This window comes from Cydia pomonella, chromosome 21 (genome assembly GCF_033807575.1).
Source record: "Cydia pomonella isolate Wapato2018A chromosome 21, ilCydPomo1, whole genome shotgun sequence".
Classification (NCBI taxonomy): Eukaryota; Metazoa; Arthropoda; class Insecta; order Lepidoptera; family Tortricidae; genus Cydia; species Cydia pomonella.
Genome location: NC_084723.1, coordinates 6,375,243 through 6,401,029, shown reverse-complemented (window position 1 = coordinate 6,401,029; position 25,787 = coordinate 6,375,243). Strand labels below are relative to the sequence as shown.

Below are 25,787 nucleotides of genomic sequence, written 5' to 3'. Positions count from 1 at the left end.
CGGACTGTGAAACCAATATAACTTTGAGCTCCGACGAAGAATACTTGGAAGAGATTGTTAGGTCAGGTTATAGTGGAATATTTAGGAAAACTATAAATCATTGGTAATACAAGATTTCTGATAATCTACACGTGTTGTAGATTATTTCAATGTTCGATATAACAAGGAATTCGGTGTAATTATACGGTTGAAGTTAACGAAACAAGGGCCTTGGGGCTCTTGGGTTATGTTTCTGTGATTATGAATAATCGTGTACTAAATGTAGAAGGGCGGGGAAGGAAGAAAATGTCGCATTAGGATTTTATCGTTTTATATGCAAATATATTTCTTTATGTAGGTAATTTTACGGATTTTATGAAGGTGATCGGAACTGAACTATGGGTGTGAGATAAATATACATTACACGACCGGTCTAGCTTTTTCTTTTTGTCTGTATTTATTTGTTCCTGAGTCATGGGCGTATTGTGTGTATTTTAGTATTTACACATATTTATATATTATATATATCGTTTTGCTAAGTATCCACAACACAAGCCTTATTGAACTTACAGTTGGACTTAAGTAGTCAATATGTGTAATAATGTTATATACTATTTATTTTATAAATAAATGCGACACGCTGAAATCAACATCAAATCGAATATAATAGAAAATTATTCGTAAACACGAACACAAACGAGACAATTTACATATAAGTATGTGATATAAAAAAAACGTAAAAAATTATGTGCCGCTAAATGGCCTCGTCTCGGCATGTTGCTGGCGAATTCCAGCGTTGATCACACAAGACACAAGTCACAAGCTAAAACAAAATAAACAGAACAGCTTATTTGCGCACTAGTGCGCTAAAGTAGCACCATATATACTGTAAATCATGTTATTAAATACGTATGTTAACGGCACCAATCGTGGGACATTTAAGAGAAAATTTGGAGTATTTTTGATATTTCACCGACATCTGTAAAATTTCTACCGCTTTATGCTTTAAAAGTTAAATGTCCAATTCGTCCTCTATGTTTTCTATTTAATGAAAGCTACTGCAATTGATTTCAATATTATTAACCGGTTAAAACTATGTTTTTTGCACCAGTCATGGGATGTATGGCGCCATTAATTTTCAAACTAACTGTTACGAATCGTTCAAAAATGGACTCATTTTTGATCCTCCATTCGTTAGGTTAAGTCATTAATGTTTGCAATTAAAAATCAATATTTTTTTATATAATTTAATTTAATGTATCCAAATATTCTTATAATTAATTTCATTCAGATTGCATATTTTTTAATTAAAATATTCAATGAAATGTTTAATTCAATCGTTGCTCAATGTCTTTATGTTCTAATTTAAATATGGCAATTTTGTGTTCAAAACATTGACAGTTTACACAGCTTTTAAAAAACTTACGGTTGTTATCCAATTCCCAACGACTGTTCACTTTGCCACTTTTTTTATTTTTGTATTTTTTGAAGTAGATCAGCGTCTATACTACAGTCCACTATTATTTATCACCTCGACAACACCTGAGACCAGCGAAGATTTTACACTAACAAATATCAATGTAAAATTAAACTTAGCAGCTCTTTGGCTCTTTTTTATGGTAAAATGTTGCCAGCTATTAAAAACTGATGGTAAATATAGTCGGTCAAGAAGGGTATGCCAGTAGCAATGTAAAGCAAAGTGAAACACAGCAATGTACCTACATCGAACCGAAATATGGTTTTTTTTGGAAGGACAATTTAAACTGGAGTAAAAATGATGTTAATCAATATGATTAACAAGTTAGACGAGATCAAAAAATATATGGAAACGGACTGTTCTGAAAAAAATAATGTTTGAATCAAATCATCACTTCCGCAGGTATTCTACTAGATTTTAATATATTATCAGATTTCTCTGTTGGAATTCAATATTAATGATATATAAAATGCAATACAAATGCTCCTGTATGCAACCTTCAAAAGCAAATTAGGCATAAAACAGATTTGTTTTAAAATTTGTAATTTCAAGTTTAAAGTATTCTTATTAGTAGTAGTTACATATAAAACTTAGTCTAACAAGAAATTTGCCTTATAAAAATATTAGATATTTACATATATCGGCTAAATCATATTTTGTATATTGATATTTAAAAAAGTCATTTAGATATCAGGAGAATACTGTTAAGAAATTTATTAACTTGCACATTAGGCTATTCAAGACTTGTCATTTTGGAACTGAGACAATTTCAGGTACTCAAAATATTAACAAAAGATACCTTGACAATGTAAACTTACCAACTTTCACTCATGTGAGTCTTCTTCTTCTTCAACCTAGCGTTTTCCCGGCCTAGCGCCAGGGTCCGCTCTCCTACTTAATCTTCTCCACTTTGCCCGATCTTCGGCATCCTCAGATGTGAGATTGCTCTCCACCATGTCCGCTCTCACGACCTCCAGCCAGCGCTTCTTAGGTCTACCGCGGCCGCGTGATCTAGGGCCTTGGACAGTGAGATTGAGGCATCTATTTCCGACGTAGTCTACTGGTCTGCGGCTTATATGGCCATACCATCGGAGGCGACTTTCCTGCAGCTTATCCGCTACGTCACGAATTCCAAGGCTGCCACGAATGTGTTCGTTACGTATGCGATCTAATCGCGTAACGCCACACATCCATCGCAACATCTTCATTTCGGTGACGTGAAGCTGCTGGACATGTCTTCCGAGGACAGGCCAGGTCTCGCTACCATATAGTAGGACTGGTCGGATGATGCTCTTGTACACAAGGCCCTTTAGCTTCACCGGTATCCTAGGGTCGCAGATGACACCGGTTACTTCTCGCCATTTTGCCCAAGCAGCACTTATTCGGACTTGGACGTCGTGATCGATTTCACCAGATTCGTGCAGCACGGAACCAAGGTATTTGAATTTATTCGTTTTCACGACAAATTCGTCTCCTACCTTTATGGGGTCGGGGTCCGTGCCGCCACATGCCATGTACTCTGTCTTCGCAACATTTAGTTTCAGACATAAACTTTCACTCATGTGAGTAATATGGAGTAATTGTAAGCAAGTTAATATTGTTTCGGGATAAAAGAAGATATGATTTAAACGTAAAAATATTTTTCTAAAATTATACACTGTGCTCCATATGGACGCTGAATAAATTATTTTCTTGAACAAACAGGTAAATTGACTTAAAACATCTCTTAAATAGATACATATCTACTTCAGCAAGTATAAACTAGGATTTTCCATAGGTATATATGTGCATGAACCAAATCAGATTTCTTGATGCTGAACAAACGGACAACTTTAAAAAAAATCAAAAAATAAAATCAAAATAGTTTATTTGGTATCTAGTAGAATTTAAACAATATTGGTAATGGATACCTCCTGGTAAGTATAACAATACTTGTGTTAGGAGGTACCGCTCCTTCCTGGCGGAGTTTTTCGGGTTTATCTCAGTTGACTTATTATTTTACACGGTACATTTTGCTAGTTTAACTATATCTAGCTAACTATATATAGCTTATTTATATAAATATTATTACAAAACCATTTTATGAAATTTGTTGTAACTATTCAAAGAAAAATATAATTAATTATTATTTTTAGAAGAATAATCTAAATCATTGCCCCATTTTTTTTTAGTTTTTGTTAGTTTTTTAGGTAACAAGTTTATTTTTCGTCTTGCTTGCGTTGTACACGTACGTAAACTGCCGTGGGTAAGTATTGTCTGAAGGGAAAAACTACGAACGCCTTATATTGGGCGAGTTTTAATCCTGCAACAAACATACGTAAGGATTAGGTAGATGTTGCGAAAGAAAGGAGATATAATAAAGGCTCTTAAACGTCTTAAGATTGTTGAGAAAGCTTACCTTTGAACATATTTTAGGACTTCGTCTTTTGATATTGGGAACGATCGAACCAGCTGCTAAAAATATTAGAGGCCAGATGTGTGGGCCTATGGACGGTTTCCAGGTAGGCTTGCCAGGTGTCCGGCTTTAGCCGGACATGTTTGGCTTTTTGCGGTCGCGTCCGGCCAAATATGTACGTGTTCGGCCTGTCCGGCATTTGTCAGGCTTTTTGTCAGATACTTTTTTCAACAGCCCAGCTGTAAAAACATTAAGTTTGGCAATAAAAAAAACATGTCCGGCTTTTAGGGCAAAATGTCCGGCCTTATATAGTGCGCAGTCCGGCCTTTGCATTTTATGGCCTGGCAACCCTATTTCCAGGACACAATTTGTGGTCTTATTGGATATATTTAGGCATACGTTTTATCTTTATTTAAGCCTTTCAACCCTGAAACAAAAAAACTGCACATTATCTTTAAATTCTCCGGGATCTGCCAGTAATTACCATAACCTCACATTTCTCTAATGGTTACGATCAACGAGCATGATTGTACTTATATTGTAGGCATCTTGACTTTGCTTAAGTTCATGCACAATCTTATTTATTATATTGGTATTTATTTTAACGGTGAGAGCAGAATTTCTCTTGGAATAGCACTGATTCAGAATATAAACAAACAAAATGGACGATCCACATTGCACAGATAAAACACAGATGATACGCGATTTTGGAATTATTCGAACACAGTGTTGCTAACCCACGATATTCCAAATTTGCCGCGTTTTTCTACTGACAAGATTTCCTTGGCCAATGTTACTTGTTTTACAAGAATTGTCTATACCATCCCATTACTGGTGCCAGTCCCATCATAGGCGTGTTTACTATATTCACAATGTTCATGACTTCGCTTATGTGTATTTTGATACTAGTTAATGCTCTAAACTAACATAATACACTCGTAATATCTTTAATGTTTATCGAAATACATCAGTTTGATTTGCTTCAGTGTACCGTTGGTACGAGTAAATGTTGGTTTTAAGAAGATATATTGTGTCATATTATTATCATAATATTGCGTTTGCGAAATAGTAATTAAGTTTTATTTGAACCCGAGTACATAATAAGTACTTACTTACATAGAAAACATCTAAGAGGAACTATCATAAAGAGTGTTTATTTAGTCACCTGCAATAATATATGGGTTGAATATATAGGTAAGCAACTTTTACTATGACACTGACATTTTCTATGGGACAGTGAACATTTTTTTCGCGTTTTCGGGGTTGGTCCCATAGTAAAAGTGGCTCAATGTGGCCTATACAGTGTGTATTTTTGATATAACCTCAAACTTAAACTAGACGTAGGATTTAGTGCTATAAAACAATTCTGAAAGTTTTTTTTAGTTTAGTCTTCACTACCAGAGCATAATTATTTTTTGCATTTTTTTCGAGCGGCAATGTATTTCGTACATCATGATCACTTATGACAGTTGTGACGTCGCGTCATTAATGAGACGTTTTGAGTTAAAACAAAGTAGTGATATATTGCTTGCTGAATTATTTTGTATGAAAAAATAAAAGTCGTCCATTTTTTATAAAATCTATAAAAGTGTGTTAATTACGGCCTAAACGAACTGCCCTTTGATTATGTGTTAGTATCAAATACACGCTGTATACTTATTCACCCCGTAAATCATTGCAGGTGACTAAATAAACACCCTGTATACAGCAAGCTACAATTGTTCATACCCGCCTTTTTGAATGAATTTTATTCACCCACTTTATGAATGAATAACAAAAATGTTACACTTATCAAGGTTTGAAACTCCTAACCTGATATAATTATGATTATTTTAATTTAACGAACAAAACGGTTCTATTATAATTTGAATTCTTGTCAATTTTTAGGGGTCCGTTCAATAGAAAAAAACGAACCCTTATAGGAACACTCGTGCGTCTGTCTGTCTGTCCGTCTGTCACAGCCTATTTGCTCTGAAACTAATTAACCAATGAATTCCGAAGTTTACCGAAGAAAAATTATGAAATTGTAACACAGTTTTAACATTACTATAAATTTTACAGGAAAAATATAATCAGACCTCAATCTTGATAACTTTTTTTAATTAACAAAAAGCATTTTCGAATTCAGTTTGCAATTTAACCAACTTTACGTGTGTTTATTACACTTAAAATTTCTAAGAGATTACATTAAACATTCATTCTTTTTAAATAAAAGAACATGATAGAGAAATTTTATTATTCTTGAAAAACCAAAATACGTGCATTTACATCGCGCAAATCAGTTAGACAATTTGCCGATAGATGGCGCTGTACTCAAATATACTTGTATATAAATATACTTGGTATAGGTACTTCTGTTCAAAAGTCTTTCGCCTTTATAGTAACACGAGACGAGACAAGTTTGTACGGAACCCTCGGTGCGGGAGTAAAACGAACTCGCACTTGACCGTTTTTTTTTATATCTCGTATTGTTTGATGACTGGTTTGTCGTTGCAGTGGGGATTATTTTATCCAAGTAAAATAACTGTGATATACGGACAGACAGACTGACAAAAAGATAAGGGTTCCATTTTTGCCAGTGTGGCTACGGTACTCTGATAAAGGTTGATAAAACACCCTGTATAAGTTTGGCGCCCGCGTCATATATTATCACGTGCTCAGTTTTACGACAGGTAGTTTGGAAGCGAGGCATGCCTGCGTCCGTGTGCAGAATGACAACAAGGAACTGAAACTGGAACTATGGGGGGAAATTCACAAAAATGATACAGGGTGACATGTTGAAAATGAACATTTCCTAGCTCTATTTCAGGATGCTTAAGATACGACATACTTACACGATTTAGAACATTCATCGCTTATGTCCACGTTTTATACGGGATCAACGTAGTTAATACATACGGCCCAATTCGCACTTAAAGTACGATATGGATCGGATATATCAGTGTTGAAGAAAAGTCACTTTTGACACTGATATCGTATCTACCTAATACTTGACAATAGATGTCGCGAACTCGCGACGAACGAAAAGTCGAATGCTCAACAATTTTCAGCTAATGTTATAATCGTATTAACCGGAACTCTATTTTCAACTCCTTCTGCTTGTAATATTAGCTGTAAATTGTTGAGGAATACACTTTTCGTCACTGATAAATCCGTTACTTGACGCTAGATGTCGTACGAAAATTATAAGCGTTTTGGTAAGAAAACATCAGTTTACATCAGTATGGAGTGAGCACTCTATCTATCATAGCTCTTAATTCGCCGACTTAAGAGCTATGGGACATATTTTTGAGCAACTTGTGCGCACTCATATTTTTACACTTGACTTTATAATAAAAATGGTAAAGTCAGCATCGGAGGTTAATCCCGACCGTTTGCTTTCTTTGTAGTAGTAGTAAAATACTTTATTGTACAGAAAGAAACATAAAACAGGACAGAACACACATCAGGGACCTTTCAGGGATCTCTTCCAGTTAACCTTTGAGCAATTAAGGAAGAATTGGAGAACGGCGGGAATTGCTTTTGAAAGTTATTAAAATCTGTTACAGTCGAATTGTTACGTATGGAGATATAACGACCAGTCTGGCCTAGTGACCCTGCCTATGAAGCCGATGATTCTAGGTTCGAATCCCGGTAAGTAATCAAAATCGCTGCCAACTTGGTCCTGGTGGACTCTAGGTATTTCTTATTGCAGTGTCAAAAAAACGATACAGAGAATACAGTAGTTTAAGGAGAGTACATATTTGTACTCATTCACTTGAACGTTCGACTCGCCGTTTACAGTAAAGGTGAGTTTCATATCACTCGTGCGGCGATATTAATATTTCCCATATTTCCTTGTTTGTGAAGATCGTGCGTTGCTCGCATTTATTTATGTATGTACATTAAATTAATTATGTTTACACGGGATCGAAATTCGGGATGTTTTAAGGTAAATTCATATTTTAACCTTAGTACTCAATGAAATGCATTTGATTCAGTGATATTAACTGGGAATCTTAGGTTCGAAGTTTGGCTCGTGTTGTGTGTTTACAGGTTGGCCAAAAACATGTAGACAAACTAAAATTAAGATTTTTTCTTTCTTACACATCTTTTACAAAATTTTATTGAAAATACAAAATATTTTCCTTGTAACTCTCTTAAGCAAACCCAGGTAAACCCGGGAAATTAAATGGAATCAAAAGATACGCTGTGCCGCGCGAAACTTGCGATGGAAGATATATGACCGTTGCGCGGGTTTTTACATTAAAAATGATATCTGGTTGACAACGGAACCCTAAAATGGCAGTATTATTTCATTAGGTACGAGTGTAAATTCGATCGTCGCAGCAGAACGTCGAATAGGAAATGACAAACGAACAAGACCAAAGCTCATTAGCGACATAATTTCCCTATCACGTTACAAATCCCGCTATCCTGCGGGAAATTGTGGTCGTAAGCAGGACTCATATTGTAATTGCTAGCCGAGCACACGTTAATTTTCGTACCAGCAGTGGGTGTCACACGGCTGGGCAACGTACGAAATATCCACATCAGAGGGAGTTATAAAGTCGCGCCCATAATCGACAAGGTTAAAGAACGTCGCCTACGATGGTATGGACATGTACTCCGCCGCCCTGAAGACCACATGGTACGAGTTGCCCTGAACATACCCACGACAGCGCAAGGCGCCGGAAGACGGCCCACCACCTGGTTGACGACATTCCAGAAGGACCTAAAAGAGATAGGAGTAGATGACACCGTAACCCAAAATCGGGAACAGTGGAAATGGCAGCCAATGTGAGCTGACCCCAGATAATGGAATAAGACTTAGGACAAGAAGTAGTAGCTAGTTTTATCGCCTGTCGCATCATGCGTTACTTTTGCACTTACATAGTGGTTAGAACGTGACAGGTATGGTGATAGGTGCTAAATGCGACCATGCTACCATCGCAAGATTCATTCAATCACACAAAAATTCATCAGGAGGCATTCAAATTTACCGATACCTTACGGTTTTAAAGTGGTTTTGACACGACCTTGACGATATGGTCGCGGTGATTGGCGTGCATGTCACGCACAACTTTCACTTCATTTCGCATGCAGCAATCAGTGTGAGCGATCTTCAAGGTCGTATAATAATAAGGTCAAAACTATAAAACTAATTCTAAAATCTAAACCGGACTCTTGGTCTTTCGTGTCCAAAAAATAATTATTTCATAAATTATGATAACACTGAACATCTGTTTCTTTATACCACGTCAGTCATACCGCCCGCCTGATGGTAAGCGACCACCCAGCTAAAGAACTATTTGCACGCAATAAAGTGTTAACGCTACCTTCTGTCTACATATTGGCAATGTGCCAGTACGTCAGGTCTAACCTCGCTAGGTATAAAACCAATTTTAGCCGTGGTGAGAACAACCGCAGACAGCCAATGTTGGTTGCCCCCGTAAAGCGACTTGCTAACCTCAGGAATTCACTCAGTGTCATTGGGGCCAAGATTTACAACTTGGTTCCGCCTGACATAAAGTCAGCGGAAAGTGACTCCGTGTTTACCAATAAACTTAAAGCGCTGCTAATCGCACAGGCATTCTATAGCGTTGACGAGTTTCTTCGTGGAGTTCATAACTAACCTGTAAAAACTAGTATTATCTTTAATACTTGATTAATTATACATATAAGATTTAGTTGTAAATGTTACAATTTGTAAATATTATTAGTTATTAAAATTTTATTATTTAAATATTGAAGGTAATCCTGACTTGTTAAAACAACGATTTTACCAATAAATAAATAAATCAATCAATCAATCAATTTCACCGGAGTCTGCAACTATAGGGTTCATACATGCGCGTTGCCGACCCTTTAAAAACTCAATTTTCGAAGAGCCCTATACTCCATTCTGTACAGTATTGTTTGTTGACTGTACCTAATAACTTCCTTTACTTCCTTAGCTGCGCTTTAGGTATCCATTGTAGGTATTTTTAAGGGCTTAAATGTATGCCTTATGCCATTAAATCTGCCCTATGTTCTGTAATGATTTTCTTTTGTGCAATAAACATAAATTGACCGAGGTACGTCCTTAAACTACGTCCAAAAGAGAGGTATGGGCCTTGTGAATGTCATATCGCTTTGTGTGGTAGGGCACAGCACAGCAGACGTCATTCCAGATCTAGTACAGAGCCAAACTGGGGAAGTACCTCCTCCTTACAGAAAACCGCAGCCAAATAACACTAGACCCTACTCATAGTGTTGTGTTCCTGCCGGTGAGTAAGGTTGCCAGAACTCAACGAGGGTGCAGTGTTAGGGTCGGCAACGCGCATGTAACTCCTCTGGAGTTGCAGGCGTACATAGGCTACGGAGACTGCTTACTATCTGGCGGGCCGTATGCTTATTTGCCACCGACGTAGTATTAAAAAAAAAAAAACCTAATTCAAGGTGGTCAGGTCTAATTCGTCTGCGAGAAATTACGTAGGTACATGAGCGTTATTTTTTTAACAATAATACACGATTGTTATCGAGAAAGCAGCGGTGGCATCATGGTTCCATTTTTATAACTTGTCACTTACGCGCTTATATACTTGTTAGAACGTGACAGGTACGGTGACAAATGATAAAGAGCCGACCAGCTTAGCCCTACTGCGATTGTTTTTAGTTTCAGCAATCAAAAGTAGGTGTGCTCTATTGCCTACGGGTAATAAAAAAATACTCTCGTGTACGGAATTTTCCACAGACGGCCGCATTGACCTTAGTTCAGTTTTAGATGTAAAATCGATCTTTACATAAAATGCCGACTGTAGAATAAATGATGCTTCATATATGTAAATATCTTCGACACATCAGAATACTTATAGAAAATAAGTAGGTATTTTGCGGGCACGTCACTGAGTTGGTAACGTTCCAAATATATATTTACACGACTTTATTATCAATGTTTCTGAGGCGTGTAATAGTATTTTCTGTTGTCACCTCCGTCTTCATGTATTATGTTAATTTATGTATGTCTTTCTGTAAATGTTATTTTGAGGTTGTCCAGTAAACGATTTGTATTGTATTGTATTTTATACAACCGTGATATAATGGAGAGCTTTTTAGTTGAGTACCGTGTTTAGGCAACGAAACTTGCTGAGTTGCCTAAGTAAGGTACGAGATTGAACAGCTTGATTATGATTATATAACTACTGTATACAATACTTTTTCAACGAGTCATCTAAATTATTACTTTTTTACTATAAAACCTAAATATTTAATAAATACTTGTAAAAGTAAACATAAACTAACATAAACATCATAAACATAAAGATAAACATCAACAAAAATGTAAACATAAACTTGCGTATAGCGGCGCGCGCGCATTATAGTTGTAGTGGATGGTTTGGTTTTACAGTATTTAAATAAATTTTTGATTAACTAATCTTTACAACGTTTAAATATACATTTACACTGGTTTTTCCGAGACAATTCCTCGTAACTCAACCAAAATACACCGCCAGATACGCATTTAAATATCAAAGCGCGTACTGACACCTCATTTCCACTTGTCATTGTCTCCAGTGAGACGTGAATCTCAAACCCTTGGTTACGAACAGATGTTACGGTGAATATCGCAATTTTCGCAGGAGTATGGGTTTGTTTCGTGGTGAATTTAAAACGTAGATTTATGTATGAAGCTGGTTAGCCAACATACATTATAAGTTTATTTATTGTATTAAAACGCGGTATAATAAGTCAGTTCACTCCAATCGTGTATAAGTTAAGGTTCAATATAGCATGATATGATATGTAGATAAAAGAAAGTTAAACGTATTATCTAATATTTATAATACTAGTATGGTGGAGGATAGATTCTGTTTTCTGTCAACAAACTGCTCTGTATCTCGTTTTGTTTATAAAAAATATATTTGTAATATTTATTTAGATGTGTGTTTTCGTGGTTGGTTCTTGGGTAGTAACATTAATTGCATGTAAAATTCGTGGATCAGCAAAGCAATATTTATACAATCGATAATCAATGCCTACCTAGAAGATTTTTGTAAAAAATTAATTGTTATAAAAAAAAAACCCGACTGCACACTAAAAAAGAGGAAAACAAGCCCCACAAGAATATTGTTGTTGATGGTTTACTTATAGTCATTTTGGTTGTTGGTCCCCGCCTGCGATACTTACCATCAACAACAATATTCTTGTGGGGCTTGTTTTCCTCTTTTTTAAGTGTGCAGTCAGGTTTTTTGTTTTATTATAATATTTTTTTTTATAACTTTTTAGCTACCCCCAAAAAACATCCTATGACACTCCCGTGATCAAGACGAATTTAACGATACCTCATATATCAAAATCCATCTTCAAGCCGTTTAGGACACAGGAGGCCACAAAGAAACAAACCTGCATACATACATACATACACTCTAAAAACATTACCCTCCTCCCTTTGGCAGTCGGGTAAAAAACTCGTTAAAGGCTCAGCCGATCATATTCAAAACCATTTAAACATTGTTTTTTTTTTTACTTTTAAGCTAAGTTACGGCTCATGAAGTACACCTATGTTCCAAAATTTCATTAAAAGTTGCTTAAAGTTTTCGAGTAAAATTGCTGTGATATATGCGCACACAAACGTACAGGGACATACAGGCGAACAATACGAATAAGGGTTCCGTTTTAACCAATTGGCTACGGAACCCTAAAAACGCCTGTGAGCGAAAAACAACTATAAATAGGTGTTTATCCCTCAGTAGACCAGCAACCGTAATGCTGGATTTATTTGTAGAATTTGCATTTTAATAAAAAAATAATGCTTATATTCTTGCGTTAGTACTAAAAATGTGTCACTTTACAGTGCGTAGGTATACCTACATAAAGGTATGAACACAATCGGGCCTAGGTTTCACAGGAAAAAATCTATGTGTGCGACGTTTATTGCAGACTTTAATTTTATGTATTTGAGTACAAAATATTTATTTGTAAAACAAGAGAGCAAAGTTTATATTTCTTCGAGCGCTTATTTTGAGTCCAGTGCAAGCGAAAGTTTCGAAGCGAGTGAATCTAATTTAGAATCTTGAGCATAGTAAGGGACTAAAAAGCGCACGAGATGTAAATAACTTTGATCTCGTGTAGTACACAAGACTTTTTACATCAGCAGTGAGAACATATTTGGAAGGTAAAAATACAACCTGAAAAATGTAATCCTTCTTAATCGCTATTTCACTCATGTATTCTTAAGGTATTCTAACAATTAAGTTTAGTCAATAAATCATAAATAAAGAAATCACAATAAAATAATACAGAAATAACAAACATCAATTGACAGTTCGAGTTCAATCGACAACTTTTTTTGGAAAAAAAACCTTTGTACGTACCTATAAGATACGGTCCGAATCTGCGGATACTGCTATTTGTCAACTATATTAGAGATCGTTAAAAGTAGAATTACTTATTTCGCTTAAAATAAATCATTGTATTTTTTAAGTTCATTGTTTGAACTGTACCATAAAAAATGGTGTTTTTGTAAAATTTTGACCTGTTTTTTTCAATTTGATTATTACGAATATATACTCGTAGGGTGATTTGGGATGATGCGGTCTGACTTATTTCAGACCGTCAATATACCGTTTAATTGCGTTTGAACTTTTTTTGTCTCTTTCTTTTTGCTAATGACGTGAAACGTACAGAGAGAATAGAATGCAAATATTTCGAACTTGTATTAGGCCCATCACGTAGAAATGACATGTAATATGAAGGTCACTTTAATGTCATTTTGTCTCATTCAGAGAGCAAAATGCGACTTTACTCACTGTTTTTAAGCAGCAAATTACCCTTGTTCAAGTTGCTGAGGTAACAAGGTTAATAACAGAACTATTTAAGATCTTTGGTGTTTGGTCACTCTTCATTGTGGACACACTGGCGGTTACACATTTAGTTATTCAATAGTTAAAATACGTCAAAAATCTTGTTTAAAAATGTGAGATACGTGAAGACGGTAAGGTACTATGACAGTATTAGGCCAAATCGAACGTACACTGACATCCGAATGATATCTAAATGATGTCATTCAGTTATTGTGCATTTCTCTCATACTTGCCCGTACATGTATTGGCGCGAGAGAGACGAACGATAACAACAACGTCAACGATAACAAAACATCAACGTCATTCAGATATTATTATTAGACACCTACAACTTTTTTTATGACACATTAACATTATTTGTTGCAAAATAGTGCCCTTTAGTCACGTCGTGTCGTTTAGCTTCTCCTTCTGGACCACATATAACGGAGACGCATATTTCAGATCGACTTGACTCCTTGGAGCTGCGTAGAGATATAGCCTCGCTCTGCATTTTCCATCGCATGTATTGACAGTGCTCCGATAAATTGTTCGGATGAATCCCTGCCACCTCTTTCCGCCATCGCCCTACGCGACAACATTTCCATCTTTACCACTTAGATGGTTGAAAGTCCTCAACTGTAACTGTGCGTTTCTCCAGAAACTTCTCCTTCTGGACCCCATCCAACGGAGAGCGACTCCAATTGTAGTGCTCCGAGGAATTTTTCGGATGAATCCCTGCCGCCTCTTTCCGCCATCGCCCTACGACAACATTTTCATCGTTACCACTTGGATGGTTGGCAGTCCTAAACTGTACATTTCTCCAGAGGCTTCTCCTTCTGAACCACATCCAACGGAGGTCCAATCCAATTGTCAGCAGCAAGTATATTTCAGATTAGCTTGACTGACACTGCGTAGAGATGCAGCCACACTCTGTATTTTCTATCGTATGTTTAACGGGAAGTGCTCCGAGAAATTGTTCAGATGAATCCCTGCCGCCTCTTTCCGCCATCGTCCTACGACAACATTTTGATGGTTACCACTTGGATGGTTGGCAGTCCTAAACTGTGGATTTCTCCAGAAACTTCCTGCCTCTCACAGCTAAAATTTGGAATGAATCTGTCGCCTGCGGTATTTCCGAACCAATACTACCTTCGCGTATCTCAAAGGCCAGCAACGCACTACCCCTCTGGTGTTTTGGGTGTCCATGGGGCAACGGTAATCGCTTACCCTCACGCGATTTGTGTGCTCGTTTTCCTCCCATATCATAAAAAAACGTCCTTCCTGTAATTTTATATTAAATTTATTCTAGCAAAATCTGCAAACTCAAGAAATAACCATGTAACCACCGCCTTACATAACAATGCTAGTGTCGCAAAATAAAGAAATACCCGCGCCCACGGCACAGAAGATAAAGATAAAGTATATACAAAATATTTTCCCCAAAACGTCTCCGGGCTAAATGTTCCAATGAATTCCTTTGTGGCTGACTCGCATAGTGCAGTAGTATTCTGGAATGCTTGATTAAATTTTTATTCAGGTTTTTATTCATAACTACAGTAGCAAAAGCTTGTATAGAGAAAAGCCCTGTAAATACTAACTCAACGTTGTGATGTCTTGGGCGAGTTGGGGGCCAATTCTGACGAATACCGAATCAATATGGGATACTGCTTCTACCCGCGACTTCGTCTAAATGGGATGATGATAACTGATAAAAACTATCTTTCGTCTATTCCCGGACTTCAAACTATCTCCATGCCAAATTTCATCTAAATCGGTTCAGCGGTTTACATTATACGTTTAGCGGTTACATTTGTTCATTCATTCGGTCGTTCGTTCATTGGTTCGTTCGTTGGTACGTTCGTTCATTCATAGTTCATTAATTCGTTTATTTATTTATTTATCATACCAGCCAACATGAGGAAACAACTCAAAATTTGTAATTGCTTTGCCACTCTTGAGGACAAAATGTAACTTTCTCATCACATTTTCTATTAATACCTAAAATTAAAAAACCGACCAAGAGCATGTCGGGCCACGCTCAGTGTAGGGTTCCGTAGTTACTCTTCCGTCACAATAAGCTAAACTGGAGCTTAAAGTATAGTAAATTGTTAACCAAGGGATGAAACGGTACCTTTCACCCGAGTTAAACAAATAGGCAAATTTGCATAATCAGTACCTAATTAAAGTAAGTCTTTTTACTATGAAGGGAAAACTTTTTGCGATAACTCAAAAACAGCTAAACTGATCATGTCCGCTATAGTTTTCATTTAATGTCTTTCTTAAGCTCTACTTCCACGATTTTTTTCATATTTTTTGGACCTATGGTTCAAAAGTTAGAGGGGGGGGGGACACATTTTTTTTTCTTTCGGAGCGATTATCTCCGAATATATTCACTTTATCAAAAAATGTTTCTTGAAAACCCCTATTAGTTTTGAAAGACCTTTCCAACGATACCCCACACTCTAGGGTTGAAGCGAAAAAAAAATTTCGCCCCCACTTTACGTGTAGGGGAGGTACCCTAAAAAAAAGATTTTTAGATTTTATTGTACGACTTTGTCGGCTTTATTGATTTATATATCCATGCCAAATTTCAGCTTTCTAGCACTAACGACCACGGAGCAAAGCCTCGGACAGACAGACAGACAGACGGACATGGCGAAACTATAAGGGTTCCTAGTTGACTATGGAACCCTAAAAAGGAGTGGTCAATACCACTACTTATATTCCCAATGTCAATTGCTTGTATTTTAGAAATAGCATAGAGTGACAAAATCGAGCGCTCGAAATCCAAAATCGACCCAGGTGTGTTAAAAATACTATATATATGTACATATACATATATTTAATATTCTATGCCGCAACGTGACAAGTAAGTGACATGAATTCGTCTCGTTAGTTATTCCAGTGATATACAAACAAAAATAATGATGTAGTTGGTAGAGGGAAGTAGGGAACTGAGGTAAATGTACACAATAGGTACACATTGGCAATAGTTGTGAATGGTTGTCAACTTGTCAGCGATTTAGCCTTTTGATTTTTTTTTTACTTTTTGAAAACAATCATAGAGTAAGACCAAATATTATTATATATTACCAGTATACGTGTCTGTACCTTTTGCTTTTTTGATACTATTATTTTTTTATAAGAACTAGGTTACTTTAAAAAGTGCTAAAAACGAGCAATTAAATGCGCCGTAATCAGATGCCTAGGATACAAAATTGGCAACAATAAACGCCAAAATCAAAACAACCAGACAGAGATAATTTCTTTCCTATTTCATTCCCAAAATTTTGTTTCTATTGATTAAGTTTTGAAGAAGGAAAATGCGAGAACGACACCTCGATTTCTGAGATTTTTAAGCAGAGTGTTTCGCCTAAGGTTCAGTTGTCCTTACCGCACTAATTTTATGAACGGCCCCCATCAACGCGACGGAGATATTTGCCTAAAATTCTTAAATCTGAGCAAGGAGCTCTAAAATGTTACGTTATGCAGTGAACTAACGTGAAAGCTAATGAAGAATAATTAGTCTTGAAACGTGTTTAACCATTCTTTGGTCAACACCCGGCAATACATCGTGATTCTCTGTAAGTCCAGCTATCACTTTACTAAAATCAACTAAACAAAAAAATCATACTCTACGAACACACTTTTGACATTGGCGATATCATCATAATGATGGCAGCCATTTTTTAATAATAATATTTGATCCAAGATCCGAGAGGTAGGTATTCTAACAGATAGCCACGCGATAGTGTTTTTTTTTTATGTAATAGGCTGCAAACGAGCAGACGAGCCGCCTGATGGGAAGCAGTCATCGCCGCCCATGGACATAAGCAACATCGGAGGAGCCACTTATGCGTTGCCAACCTTTGAGAACCCTAAAAACCTGCTTCTTGAAGAACCCCATGTCATAGCGCAAGGGAAACACCTCAGAAGGTAGCTCATTCCACAACTTGCACGTTCTGGGAAAAAACGAACGAGATGCCCGCTTGTTTTTGGTTTTCCACGTGTCGAGAAAGTGAGGATGAACTTTGTTTCTTTGGCGGGAGGTGCGGTGATAAAAACGTGACGGTGGCACCAATTCAAAAAGTTCTTCAGAACATTCCCCATTGTACAAACGGTAGAACAGGCATAGAGAGCCAACGTCAAGTGTTAGTATAATCACACCTATACACAGAGTGCAACCATGGATAAATCACAATACATATGCTACATCTCCTACTCCTACAAGTTCTAAAACATGTATATAACAGAGAGCTGTGATGTGAATAACTTTATTATCGTAAAACAATACAAATAATACAATACAACAAAAGCTAGTGAGCTAACAGTGAGTTAAGTGTTTTTAAAACAAGTACATTAGTGCTTTAAAAGAAACAGAAAACATTTCCTGAACAAAGAATTCCATTTAAGTCTGCTTTAAAGAACCCAACTAACTGCTGGGAGCTCCTGGAAGCTTATTTATCGTGCTTTTATTAGAGATCCGCAGATAAATATATTTAAGTGCGGTTTACTTTAACCTTATTTATTTAACATAACAATATACATAATGCAAAATACAGAGGATTACTACTTATAACTAGCTTAAATCTAAAATCAGAGCTCAATGAGGGGGGGGGGGGGGGCGGGTTTAGGGTCGGCAACGCGCATGTAACTCCTCTGGAGTTGCAGGCGTACATTGGCTACGGAGACTGCTTACCATCAGGCGGGTCGTATGCTTGTTTGCCTAAAAATAGGCCCTTGAGGCATTGTACCAAGGATGCTGGCGGCATTTCCTCGTTGTATCGCAAAGCTGATACGTTTTGCGAGGAAGCCGCCAGCGCTCTTCGGTCACCAGTTACGTCACGTCAACCCACAAAAAATATGTGCGTCAACCAGACGCTTCGCGAGTTCTGCAGTGCGGTTTATTTATATGTAAAAATACATCTTACGTGCAATTTTATATAACCTATTAGCTTCAATCGAATTTAAACTGTCAAAGTTCAAATTTAAAGTTTTTTATTGGTAAGAATCGGGTTACATTGTAGGTGGAATATACAATTTCATATTTAATAGTTACACCGAAACTGTACCTTTTCAGTAGGGTTAAGATGGTCGGCTCTTTATCATTTGTCACCATGCCTGTTACGTTCTAACAAGTATGTAAGCGCGAAAGTGACGGGCATAGTGAGAAATGATAAAAATGGAACCATGCTGCCACCGCAGGTGTATACATTTACAGAGAGTGAAATATAATAACAATAAACTAATTTTACGTATTTATAGTTACTCGCGCGAACGCGTTCGCGAAGCACGACCGTTGTGAGCCCTGCTCGCACTATTAAGGGGCCCACTGTACCCCTAGTGTACATTTATTCGATAGCGTGACGTTACGTACGCGTTTGTTTTAAGTCTCATTTTGTATGGGATTTTGAGTTTACGAAACGTCCCGCTTGGCGCGCTGTTTCTAGATCCTATACAAAAGGAGACTTAAAGCAAACGCGTACGTCACGTCACGCTATAGAATACACTAGGATTTCTTATTACTAGTTCGCCGGAAGATATCGGTCTGTCAGTTATTCGCAAAAGCTGACAATCGCGAATAACTGACAGGCCGGCTCTCCGACACATATCGCGCGAGTTCCTAAAAACAGGTGAGTGTAAACCATAAAATTAATTTAACCTACTAGCTTTCTGCGCGCGACTGCGTCTGCTGCTGATGATGATGATTAATAAAAACTATCCTATGTCCTTCTTCGGGCCTCATACTTTCCCTATATCAAATGTCATCTAACACAGCGGCTTACGTGAGCGAATAACTGGCGAACGAGAAGCGGTGCGGTGGCCCACGGCATTCGCGTTCGTAATGAGATCGCCCACGTAGGACACTTCCATAAATATCAAAGGATTGATTCACCCGCACCGCGCTGCACCGCTTCGCGTTCGCAAATTATTGGCTCACGTAAGACGCTGCGTAAATCAGTTCAGCTGTCTACGGTGCCGTAGGTTCAGAGAACAGAGTTTTTGAAAAATAGTAGCTTTTTTATAAAAATACGGTTGCCAAAATTTAATTAGCAATCTTGAGAAGTTTCTCTAGGGACTTCAGTGATTTAAATCCTGATTTTCTTACTTTGGCTTGATAGAAAAAAATCACGAACATAGATTTGAAACGCACTTAAAAATTTATTACAAAGCTAAAATTATAAAAGTTGCTTGTAATAAAATGCACATTTTTTTAAAGAACTCAGGGATTACTTTTTCTTTTTGAAAACTTACAACAAATTAAATTTCAAAAAACATGATATCTCCGGTCCCGAGCTCGAATTCGCTCAGCGAGAGTAATAGAAGAACACGAATCTACGGGGCCTTAATAATTTTAGTATTTATAATATGGATGTGGTATTCACAATTGCTTTTTATATTTCTAAGGGAAGACAAATAGCATTAGAACCTGAGCACAACCATTCCACGCGTTCCAAATAGCCCCACCAGACGGTATCCATGAATTGATTGACCTTAATTTTGCCGGTTAAACCAAGGTGCGATAAATATGTTTAGGCTACTTATTGACCTAGTCTTGCGTAACCTATCTAAAAATGACACTACCATAGAGTTAATAACTACAAAAATATGAAATCTTTTCTTTGAATTCTAATGTCTAACTAATTATGTTTTTCACATCTTGCTCTGTGACAGCTGTCATCTCAGCTTTGGTCTCGGACCGTCTAGAACACAAAATTACTAGTGTAATATTTTGCCTATATCCCTTTTAGTCTACATCGCAAACGGTCTAGGACACAAAATGACCAACTATAGGTAGGTTAGGTTAGTTAGTTATCTTTTAATGGCCGAAGGCCAAACCGCACAGAAATAGGAGCCCCGCTGGGCTCCATGTCGACATCACTAAAAGGTAAATCGACGATACATAGATAAATAAAGGTCTAAATAATTGTAGTCATTTGGTGTTCTAGACCGTTTGCGATGTAGACTAAAAGGGATATACTTAGGCAAAATATTACACTAGTTACTTTGTGTTCTAGACAGTCCGAGACCAACCCAATACAATTTGGCATTTTAAGGTTAGAAATTGTATTGAGATGACAGCTGTCACAGAACCCAAGCTATGTGAAAAATATTATAGTGAATTTTTATAGATACTACTTACGACAAACTTTTTAACATTATTGTTTTTGATTAATAATAATAATAAATCCACAGGGCAACTTGTGGCCAGCTGTTGGGGAGTAACGACCCCACGGACCCGAGTACTTCCGAGAGTCGGTCAGGGTCTCCGTGTCCGGCTTGCCTTCATTGGCCGTCCAGATAAGACGCGAGTTGGCACAGTGGCTGTTATCAACCACTGGGTAGAAGGCGGCGTACACCTCTCGACACCCCTGAGCCGCTCACACCAGTGTTGTTCCTGGTCGTCTTCACGACGGCATTTTCAGGGGCCCATCTAGTGGGCGGCGAGTCACCGCCTGCCTCGATAACTAGTGAAAACATTGTTATGGCAGGTGTTTGGACGTCCTTGCAATAACCCAGTCTCAATTGTCCTCCCAAACTTCAATCCATAGACCGGTATACTGTTCACTTTTACAACAATAGTCCCAATGCCTGTTGCTACCTGTTCATGGGTGTCTATTGTTGCGCCTGGGAACGGGTTTCAGTAGGCATTCTACATGAGATGAAAGCTCTCCAAGGGGCCTCTACGTGTTGGATCTATATCCCCACGCAAGGCTATCATAAGACCGGGATTTATAGGCCCGTGAAATCCAAGGAGATACAATAATAATAATATGCATTCGGTATGGCTAAATTATATTGAACATAAGTCGATATTGCTACTTAAAAAAGTCAACTTTACAAATACTCGAATAGGTATAATAAAACTTAAATAAGACTCAATTTACACACTAATTAGTGTTCAGTACGAATTCACGCATTTCCCACTAAAAGCACTTGCTTTTAGTGAAAACCTAGCAAGAAAATTAAAAAAAAAAAAAACAATCTACAAATCGGGCTTGATAAGTGTGTCGCCTATCAGTGTTTTTAGGGTTCCGTAGCCAAATGGCAAAAAACGGAACCCTTATAGATTCGTCATGTCCGTCTGTCTGTCCGATTCTGTCACAGCCACTTTTTTCCGAAACTATAAGAGCTGTACTGTTCAAACTTAGTAAGTGGATGTATTCTACGAACCGCATTAAGATTTTCACACAAAAATAGAAAAAAAACAATAAATTTTGGGGGTTCCCCATACTTAGAACTGAAACTCAAAAAATCTTTTTTCATCAAACCCATACGTGTGGGGTATCTATGGATAGGTCTTCAAAAATGATATTGAGGTTTCTAATATCATTTTTTTCTAAAATGAATAGTTTGCGCGAGAGACACTTCCAAAGTGGTAAAATGTGTGTCGTCCCCCCCGTAACTTCTAAAATAACAAAATGAAAAATCTAAAAAAAATATATGATATACATTGCCATGTAAACTTCCACCGAAAATTGGTTTGAACGAGATCTAGTAAGTAGTTTTTTTTTAATACGTCATGAAATTAAAAAAAAAAAATTTTTTTCATCATACCCATACGTGTGGGGTATCTATGGATAGGTCTTCAAAAATGATATTAAGGTTTCTAATATCATTTTTTTCTAAACTAAATAGTTTGCGCGAGAGAACCTTCCAAAGTGAAAAAAAGTGTGTCCCCCCCCCTGTAACTTCTAAAATAACAGAATGAAAAATCTAAAAAAAATATATGATATACATTGCCATGCAAACTTCCACCGAAAATTGGTTTGAACGAGATCTAGTAAATAGTTTTTTTTAATACGTCATGAAATTAAAAAAAAAAATTATTTCATCATACCCATACGTGTGAGGTAGGTCTTCAAAAATGATATTAAGGTTTCTAATATCATTTTTTTCTAAACTGAATAGTTTGCGCGAGAGAACCTTCCAAAGTGAAAAAAAGTGTGTCCCCCCCCCCCTGTAACTTCTAAAATAACAGAATGAAAAATCTAAAAAAAAAATATAATATACATTACCATGCAAACTTCCACCGAAAATTGGTTTGAACGAGATCTAGTAAGTAGTTTTTTTTTAATACGTCATAAAATTAAAAAAAAATTTTTTTCATTAAACATATACGTGTGGGGTATCTATGAATAGGTCTTCAAAAATGATATTTAGGTTCCTAATATCATATTTTTCTAAACTGAATAGTTTGCGCGAGAGACACTTCCAAAGTGGTAAAATGTGTGTCCAAAGTGGGAAAATGTTGAACAAGATCTAATAAGAAGATTTTATTTAATACGTCTTAAATTGTACGGAACCCTTCATGCGCGAGTCCGACTCGCACTTGGCCGCTTTTTTATACTATGTCGGTGGCAAACAAGCATACGGCCTACCTGATGGTAAGCAGTCTCCTTAGCCTATGTACGCCTGCGACTCTAAAGGAATTACATGCGTGTGGCCAACCCTTTAATCACCGGCACAAACACAACACTATGAGGTCTAGTGTTATTTGGCCGCGCTTTTCTTGGTGGAGGTACTTCTCCAGTTGGACTCTAGAACTGGAATGACATCCGCTGCGCTGTGCCCTACGACACAAAGCGAGATGACATTCACAATGCTCATACCTCTCTTTTGGACGTAGTTTAAGGACATACCCCAGTCACGTGTGTGTGTGTGTGTGTGTGTGTATTTAGATTTTTATAAAAAGTCGAGTTTTAATTCGTCACTAACATTTTAAGCCAAATAAATCAACATCCAGACTAGCATTCTCAGAAGTTTTAAAACTGACTTCCGTAAGTGACGCTTCGAATGCGGCAGCTCTATTACTTACTTAAAAGTTAAATACCGAAGCGAAACTTTGCCTCCATCTTTACATATGACATAACGGCCAACTTTGCTCCCAACGCCGACGCTTTCAAATCCTTTCCTAACTTTACCACAAATCGTCTAACTTTGATAGTTGGTGTTTAGAAGAAAAATGTCATATCTACTTTAAATTTTCATGGAAGTACGACGTTATGTTGGGTATGAAACGGGCAACGAGTAGTTTTGGAACTTGAAGACAATGATAAGTTACCGTCATTATTAAGTAGGTACGAATACTATTAATTCGGGAATTGTTAGTTGTTCAAATGTCATATTTGTAAAGCGACCTGCCACCCTCGCATTATCAAATTATATAGGTACTACACCTTCCTCGAGAGGACACTATTGGAAAGTGCCGCATAAAAATCCGTGCAGTTAATTTTGCGTTTATAGTGGACTTTGTTTTTCGAAAAAAAAGATAAAATGTAAAAAAAAAAGTCAATCAATCTCGAGTAATTTTGGAAAATTTTCTGTAACATTTATGCTTGAAATTAATGCCCCAATTCATAAGCTATCGAATTTTTTTTTTATGTGAGGTAGGTAAATGGACAGATGATGGTACATTAACCAAGTGCAGTCGTGCTTGGCAGCATAAAACTTTGTAGGGGTGCAGTTTTAAAATGGTTGAGAAAAAACATAGGTATGGGGGTGATTTGTCGATAAAATTAATCGTATTATACGTGGTTAACGGCTCAACTATACGTGGACAAACACATTGTATATATATATTGCTAGTCTGAAGGTAAAAGTTATTTTAATGAACATATAACTTAAAAATTAAATTAATAGTAAATACAACGATATTTAAACTTTAAACTAACTTTCTCGCAACTGTACTCGGTAAGTGTGATCAAGGCATTAGACTCCCAAAAGAATATATTTTACACCACCTTTATTTATGTTATTTATATTTTACCTTCTTTCATAAAAACATTATTATTGTTGTAGAAGGTGAAACAGAAACCGTTCTATCACATCCTGAACTCTATGCTGCAATTTTTCCAACCATTGGAAGTCCGCTGACCCGTACGCCCAATATTATATTCAAAAATGTAGACGATAAGCATTGAGCAATCTAGGTTATAAGGGTATAAAAGGTTAAAAGTATACATAAGGGAATTTTAACACGCTTATACTGAACTTCATCTAACCTATATTTGAATAAAGTCGGACGGAGCTAACATACATACACAACATGCATACTTTGCAATGGCGAACCGTGTGTCACCATAGACGTATAATTTCGTTTAATTTCGAGCTGTTTTAGTAGTATACGTGCCAATATAGTAATATTCACACGAGTATTCTGATTCCGGGATACTGCACGCATATTTCCTACCAAAAATAATGTACACTTAACGATATCTACAGTACCATATGTTCCCATGAATAAACTTTCATTCATTCATTCAAAAAATAAAAGTAAACTACACTTGAAGCTTCTTTCTAAAGAAAAAACGCTTAGCATAAGAACTTTTGTACATTGACCCACATTGGGGGCGATTATTGAATTGCGAGCGCCCGATTATTTGATTAACATGATATCTCACTCGTTTGTTCATATGCGATGCATAGGAAATAATATCAAATTAATTTTTAAATTTTTAAATTTGTGTGCTCCCCACATATGTCGCAAATTGGGTCAGATTTTAGAATCTAATTAAAACAAAATATATTTACGAGTGTAATTATAAACTTGTAAAAAAAAACACGGGACAAGTCTCGTTGAGTAAAGTTTTAGTGTGGTTTATTTGTTTTTCTGTCGAAAGTTGAGTTAAAAATACATATTTTCAGAAACGGACCGCGCTGTGAGCTCTACATCTAACAAACCCTCATGGCTTCGCCATTTTGAAAAAAAAAATCCATAAACTGACTCAACGAAATAAATCATACACCGTGGTTTTTTTTTCGTTAATTGCAAGGGTGGATCCCTGAGCTTAAATTAAGTAACTTTCTCAAAGACAAAAATAAATAATGGATTATCTGCGAAATGGAGTTAATTAGAATACCGGTTCTAATTAACTCCATTTCGCAGATAATCAATTATTTATTTTTGTCTTATAAGGTAAGGACGAGTGTATATACTTGCCTTAAGGCCTGTTTACATATTGATTAGTGTTTATTACGGGTTCATACGTTTACTAAACGTAAGCACTATCTCGGACGATCGATGTGGACATTGATATTTCACAGTTTTCAATTGTTTATTTGAATGTAATGCCCGCGTTACAACTACGCTATATGAAACATTTAATTTCTTTGTATAAAAAAAAAATTA

The 25,787-nt window shown here is 36.7% G+C and overlaps 1 protein-coding gene across 1 annotated transcript; it reads right to left on the bottom strand.

Annotated features, from left to right (window-relative positions):
* Positions 1-2,292: 2,292 nt before the first annotated feature.
* Positions 2,293-3,297, bottom strand: LOC133529852 (uncharacterized). The gene has a single exon (XM_061867658.1). It carries the CDS (start codon positions 3,016-3,018, stop codon positions 2,311-2,313), a length of 708 nt encoding a protein of 235 aa, XP_061723642.1. The 5' UTR covers positions 3,019-3,297; the 3' UTR covers positions 2,293-2,310.
* Between the last annotated feature and the right edge of the window lie 22,490 nt (positions 3,298-25,787).

Coding starts and splice junctions, on each gene's coding strand:
- LOC133529852 (XM_061867658.1), bottom strand. CDS start 3,018: ATGAGTGAAAGTTTATGTCTGAAACTAAATGTTGCGAAGACAGAGTAC.